General features: G+C 45.2%; 1 protein-coding gene across 3 annotated transcripts in view; it reads left to right on the top strand.

The window, feature by feature from the left end:
- Nucleotides 1-15: 15 nt before the first annotated feature.
- Nucleotides 16-7050, top strand: part of LOC144272059 (alpha-aspartyl dipeptidase-like) — a 31444-nt gene continuing 24409 nt past the window's right edge. For 2 of the 3 annotated variants that reach the window (XR_013347484.1, XM_077829855.1), the window contains exons 1-4: nt 16-172; nt 2223-2311; nt 3635-3709; nt 5922-6001. Coding sequence is in view for 2 of the 3 variants with exons in the window: in XM_077829855.1 (XP_077685981.1) it covers nt 72-172; nt 2223-2311; nt 3635-3709; nt 5922-6001 (345 nt within the window). In the remaining variant the exon portion in view is untranslated. Of the gene's footprint in view, nt 173-783; nt 907-2222; nt 2312-3634; nt 3710-5921; nt 6002-7050 lie in introns of those variants that run through there. The other variant, XM_077829856.1, reaches the window with a different exon arrangement.

Raw genomic sequence — 7050 nt, 5'->3', positions numbered from 1 at the left:
GAGGGGAGGGGCCGGGGCTGCGCGCTGGCTTCTGCCCCTGCTCGGGGGAGCTTTACACTCGCCCAGCTCAGATGGGGACCCCGCGGCGGCTGCTGCTGGTCTCCAACTCCACCCTGCGCGGCGGGGGGTACCTGGGCCACTGCGAGCAGCAAGTCAGGCGCTTCCTCGGGCAGTAGGTGCCAGCGACCCCCGCCTCGGCTCTCGCGGCTCATGGGGCCAGGGGCTGCTCGCACCCGCCTTCAGCCGGCCCCCGCTAGCGCCTGCGGCTTGTGCCCCCCCCCCCCCCGGTGCTGTCCTGGGCTCTGGGCGCGGCGCCTGCTGCTGACGCCCGCCGGGGGCCGGGGGCTGGCGCGGGGCAGTGGCCTGAGCGGAGAGTCCGTGACTCGCTCCCGCGAGACCCCCCGGCGGGGCTGTCGGCGTTTAGCCCGGGGCCCGGACAACCAGCAGCGCCTTCCAGGCGTGCCCCAAGCCTGGCGCTTTCCGGAGCTGCCGCCGGAGCCTGGCTGCCCGGTTCCCGAGCCTTCCCCTGGGAGCGGGGCTGCCCAGATCCCCTGGGCGGCGTCGACCAATCCCCGCCGAAATGCCGGTCTCTGCGCGAGGGTGTAAACCCGTGGCAGCCGCCTGTCTCTGTCGGCTAAGCGCCGGCGGCGTGTGCTGCCCTGTGCGCTTCGTAGCGGTATGGATCAGTCTTGGCGCTCTAGCGAAGGGAACAGAGTGGTGACGTTTTAAGCAGGCATGTCCGTGTGCTGGGGGCGGGCGGGGGGTATGGCGGGGGGGAGAGGCTAGTGCATGAGGTGGAAGGGCTGCCTGGACCCTGAGGCGCAGCTGGATTCCTGGTGTAGACAGTGGGGTTGCATGGGGACTCGGGCCCTTCTAGGGGCGTATGGAGAACTGGACAAGAGACTGGTACGCTGGGAAACAATGTTGCCGTGTTTAGTTTTCAGAGAAATTCGTAGGGCTGAACACAGGCTGATAGAAAGGGGATTGTAAATCACGTGTCACACAGCGGGCATAAGTTAATCACAGCCTGAACTTTATTCATTTTTAAAAGGTTGTTAGGACCCATTATCACAGGGGTGGGCAAACTTTTTGGCCCGAGGGCCACATCTGGCTATGGAAATGGTATGGCAGGTCATGAATGCTCATGAAATTGAGGGTTGGGGTGCAGGCTCTGGCTGGGGGTGCAGGCTGTGGAGTGGGGGCAGAAATGAGGAGTTCAAGGTGTGAGAGGGGGCTCCGGGCTGGGGTAGGGGGTTGGAGTCTGGGGTCGGGGGCTGAGGGCTCCAGCTGGGGGTGTGGGCTCTGGGGTGGGGCTGGGGATGAGGGGTTGGGAGTGCAGGAGGATACTCCAGGCTGGGACCGAGGGGTTTGGAGGCTGGGAGGGGGATCCAAGCTAGTGCAGGGGGTTGGTGCATGGGAGGGGATCGGGGTGCAGGATCCTGGCAGCACTTAACTCAAACAGCTCCCGGAAGTAGCAGTATGTCCCTCCTCCAGCTCCTATGCGGTGACGTGGCCAGGCAGCTGCCCCATTTGCAGGTGTCACACCTTCAGCTCCCATTGGCTGCAGTTCCCAGCGAATGGGAGCTGTGGGGGCGGCGGCAGGGTGCAGAGCCCCTGACTGCCCTACGGGGGACGTGCAGGAGCTGCGTGGAGCCATGGCACGCACAGAATGGGATAAGCCCCCAACCCCACTATCCAGCTGGAGCGATGGAGCAGTGCAAGCCCAGGAGCTCGAGGGTCAGATTAAAATTTCTGAAGGGCCAGATGCAGCCCTCAGGCTGTAGTTTTCCCACCCCTGTATTATCAGCATTGTCACGGAACATGATTTGGTGACGGTCAGGTCTTTGGAAATCAGATGTGGTGGGTGGAAAAGTAGGAAAAGCAAACAGTTTCTTTTTTAAAATAAAAGGAAGGAAGAGGAGGGCTACTTTATCTTAGGCCTTTTTAAAACTTCCTCTTGGTTGTATCAGGAAAAGCAACCCTTCCCTTTCACCCCATTTGCGTGCAACTTTATGTCCAGTCACCAGTACGAAGCTTTCATCACCACTTGTGATCTCTGCATTTAACTCCAACTTGTTAGGTCATAGGGGGGTAGGGAAGAGAAGGAAGCCAAATAGGTAAAACTTTGGGGCTGCTGTTACAACTAGTTAAGCCCACATAACAAAGCTGGTGAAGCCCAAACTGTTTGCCCAAGATGTGATCATGTTATCTGTCTTTCCTAGGAAAGTGAAGAGAGTTTTGTTTATTCCCTATGCTCTTCATGATCGAGATGCCTATGCCAAGACCGCAAGAGAGAAGTTTGAAAGTTTAGGTAAGACAGCATCCTGCTTATGGACCTGGAGTTTCTGTAAGGGGGGGAGGGGAGAATCAACATGGTGAGTTATTAAAATATTTTGCATTAACTTTAGTTCTGTGGGTTTTTTTCTGCTGAATAGACACGCTAGCTTTTTCAAGTGGCCAGTATCCAGGAATAGAGGCTGTTGCATGACTTCTTTTTCTGTCTAACTGGTGTGCAAGATCTAGTTAAACAATTCTGCCCTTCAAAAATAAAACAAAAACCCCATCAAGATCCATTTGATCTGGCTTTCTGCGAGGGATTTGTGTAATAATCTTCACTCCATTGGGGTGTGGGATTTTTGACCACACATGAAAAAAATTCTTCACACAGATGGCGTGTGGGGTTTTTGACTCATGAAGAAAAATCTGTTGAACTAGTTCAATTCCACTGTAGTTCAGCTACTCGCTAGTGATAAAAACATAGGAATTGTAAGACCAGTGGTCTGTCTGGGCAGTATCCTATAGATACTTCAGAAGATGATACAAAAAATCTTGTAATGGATTGTTTTGTCATAACTTGCTCTTAGGGGAAGTTTCTTCTTTATCCTGTCCGATCCAGTGGCGGATGTTTTCATTCATTCAAACTGTTTTTTAAAAAAAACTCAAAGCTTCAGTAGGCTAAGGACTTAACACTGAGACATAATGGTATTGTAATAAATCACTGTCTTTGCCTGTTCTTACTCGTATTTTGTTTGCTTAGTGCACAGAAGTGGTTACGGCAGATGTTATCTTTGAACTGTCGACAATGATACCTAACAGGCCACTTTCCTGGGTGGCTCCAGATAACAAACCCCAACAATGTAATATGAATATTCATTTATTCATTCCAGTGTGTGTTTGTCTGAATAGTGCAAATTATTCCTTTCCTTGCCTTGCATTTTTGCACTGTATTGGCCAATCCTGTGTTTCTGTTAGGGCTCTCTGATATTTTCCACGCTCTCCCTCATCCTGCTTAGCCTGAATAGTTTTGCCTACTCATCTTTAAACTTTGCCACTTTTCTCTTAATCTCCTTTTCCAGATCACTCATAAATCTATTTAAAACCACCATTGCTATAATAATCTTGTGGTGCACATACCTCTTAACCTTTTGCCAGGCTGAAATTGACCTTCTCCTCCTATCTTCTGTCTCCTAGCCAACTTGTACTGTATGACAGTACTTTGCATCTCAACCCCTGGCTGCTATGTTTCCTTAGTAGTTTCTTGTAAGGGGTTTTGGAAAATAGGTGAGACTTATCTCATATCTTTATTTATTTAAATAGAAATGGCAAAAGTAGATAAACAAATGTTTTCTTGTAGGATACAAGTTAGAAAGTATTCATGAATCTTCAGATCCTGTAGAAGCTGTAAGGAAATCTGAAGCAATATTTATTGGTAAGTGTTAGTTTTTGGACCTTTTCCCCCTAAAGTATAACATGGAAAAATTAGTGCAGTCTCACCCAACACTTATATAGGAGAAATGGGACTGAAGAACCTGATTCTGTCTAAGAGGGCTAGTCATTAAAAACTACTCAGATAAGTAAACATTTCTAGTTCACAGTGGCAATTAAGAGTTCCCTTTCTGATTAAGATTAGGAGTGTATATTGCGGTGGGGGCTACATGTTAAGACCTGATCTTGCAGAGACTTAAACATTTCTCTGCTTATATTGTTGTGTGTCTTATTGCATCTGAACAATGAAAGCTGACATCTGTTTCAGGGTCTCATGTACTAGGGGAATACGGAAATGTTGGGAATACAAAAATTCTATAAGGGTTTGATGTCTGTCTCAAGATCTCTCAATTTAAAGAGAATCAATTATATTTGAAAACCCCTATAATTTAGGCCTAAACTCTGATTAGCCCTCCTAACAACATACTACACTGTCATGGGTTGGATTGGACACCTAAACTAAAAATATACTTGAGGCAAAGGCAGAACAAAAAGGGATAGTAACAGAATATTGCTTTAAAAAACCAAGAGAATCAAGGCTGTTTCCCATTTGGTGGAGGCAAGAATAATAATGTGACTTGGATTCTTCTGGAGTTAAGGTACTGTGACTGAATGCATTGTCTACACCAACCCTTGCTGAGCATAACTTTAGACTGTAACCCATAAGGCTAGCTTGCCTTTATTATATTCTTTGCCTTGCCTTCATTATATTCTGCCTTTATTATATTGAGCACTAATGCAAGAAACTGACAGGTTTGTATCCTGTGAGACATTGGCTTCAGCAGTTAGCATGAGGCTTGAGGTCTATGAACTTTGGCACAGACAACTAACCCAAAGTGAAATGGAAAGAGTGTAAGGGGAATTTTGTCAGTAATGGCGTCAGCCAACCACAGAAACATGAGCTGAACACCAGCTTTGGAAAGTTTTGGGAAGAACTTCCACCCACAAGAGTTCCATGGCAACAAATTGACATATAATAAATTGAAATAATTAATTTACTAACCTATATAAAAGAAGGACACCAACGTTAGTAGGATGAGGAAATACAAATAAGGAAGAGTGGAGAAACCCTATTGAATATGCATTAGACACAATGGTGTCAGTGTAACATATTGTAAAAGTTACCTCCCACTGCCCTGTGGAGGTGCCGGAATGATGGCCGTTGGTGATGATGAGGAAGGTAACAATGATGAGGAAGATAATGGCTAACATTTCAGGTTGTTCTGTAAGGGATGGCGTGAGCATGGATGCTCAGATGTACTTTCTGTAATATCTCTATCTACCTTACTGAGTTAGTGTTTGACTGTGCTAAATGTATTAATAAACTATTTGTAAATAAAGAAAAGTTCCCAACTGTATAATAATCTGAATAATACTGGGGCTGAGCTTGGAACAAGAACCTGTCTATCCTCAAAGTGATAACTGGGGATTCTTAAGTAATCAATATAATTAATACATAATCTATGGATCAGGTTAAGACCTAGTTTTCAGTTTATTTGTAAACGCTTCAGAAAATGCTCTTGCTCTCTCTAAGAGCACAAGGTGTAGTCAAAGCATCAACGTTGACCAGGAGGGTCTAGTCTGCTTCTTGTACAGACATTAATAAACTTCTTCTAATGATGATTGTCCAGAGTAGTAAGTGCAGTTGCTGCATTGCAATCAGTTTGTAGTCACAGCACTGAGCCCGCTAAATTCACCAAGCTTTAATAAAGACACTTCTCAGAGTGTCAAGCCCCTACCAATTAGGTCTGATTCTTGCCTTCTCTAAATTCTGTGTCCCCGTAGGAAGGAATTATCTTCTGTAGTTTGAATAAACAGAAGATTGAGTTTTGGAGTCATCCATTCTTTCTCAGACATCAAATCTTCCTAAAAACTGGAATGAGATCACATCGCTATAGTATAGGATTGTGTTGAGACTAATAATTTTAAAACTTTACTTGTGCATATTAGACTGGTATCTTCAATTACAGTAGCTAGGGTAAATGTGACATTCTCTAGGGCATAAACTGATCCCCAGCTAAGGTCAGTATTCCTTTGAAGCAGCTGGCTTTATCTACTATTGCAGGCAGGATACCAACTAGATGGCCCATTAGGGTCTTCCAATCTGGCAATTCTTACAGTCTCAATTAAGGCAAAGCTACACTGTTTTCCTGCAGGTGGTGGAAACACATTTCGGCTCTTGAAAGCTCTTTATGACAACAGTCTGCTCCAGGAGATCAGGAAAAGAGTTCTTGAGGTAACCTAAATGATTCACAAACTAAATTACAAAGGGCATGGATGGATATTGTTTGGCTTGTTTCAGAGTAACAGCCGTGTTAGTCTGTATTCTTCCTTAGGGTTTGTAGAAGCTTTAATTGCTTATACACGGTTGCTACACTTCAGAATACTGTGGTTCAAGGCTGGAGGCTTTATGCAGAAATTATTGGGTGAAAAGCTATGTCCTTTGTTATACAAGCAGTCAGACTAATGATCATAAAGATCCCTAGTAGCCTTAACATTTTATTGGTGTCCATATCTTCAACTGCAGACTCATGGCCACCTCAGCAAAATTTAGTATCTCATGCTGTAATCTAGTAATAGCTGCCATATGTTTCTCCAAAGGATAAACCACTATCCTTAAATGGTTAAATCAACCATTATCTCTCCTTTAAGAAACTCATGTGGGTGAAAGAAGAGATGGGCTGGCTAAGGGGACTGGTACCAGGAGAGAGACACTTAAAGGTCAAGTATCCATCTTGTCCACTAGAAACACGATTGAAACAACCACTCCGTTCACATGTAATTAACTTGGAAGGATTAGCTTTATCAATAATCATCCATTTCACCATACACACACAAACAACACACTAATCATCAAAGTGTACAGATATGCAAAGTCAGAAATGCTTGAACTTGTTAGTGTGATTTAAGGTTGTTTATTTTGTATATTTTGATATAATATCCTCACGTGTTTAACGGTTTAAAGCTTTAACTTTTTGAATTGCAACGTCTGTCATTAATTATTTTCTCACCCCTCTAATTTCCTGCAACTATGAAAATGTAAATAGATAAAAATTGAAAAATACTCAATCCATAATTTTGTGCAACTGAAAATTTAAATTGATATCCAGTGAAATGATTAAAAATAAAAATTGACTTCTGCCAAGCCCACATATAGTATAGAGTAGATGCCAAATGCATGTACTTCAGATTCAAGCCAGTGCCCCAGAAGTGAGCCTCAGTATCTTACTACCAATCTCCCAAGTCCTCCAGCTCCCTTAGCTATGCTTGGGTGCATGGACTCAG

This window comes from Eretmochelys imbricata, chromosome 11 (assembly GCF_965152235.1).
Source record: "Eretmochelys imbricata isolate rEreImb1 chromosome 11, rEreImb1.hap1, whole genome shotgun sequence".
NCBI classification, from domain to species: Eukaryota; Metazoa; Chordata; order Testudines; family Cheloniidae; genus Eretmochelys; species Eretmochelys imbricata.
Note: the sequence above shows the minus strand (reverse complement) of the source record. Positions and strands in the feature narration are given on the sequence as shown.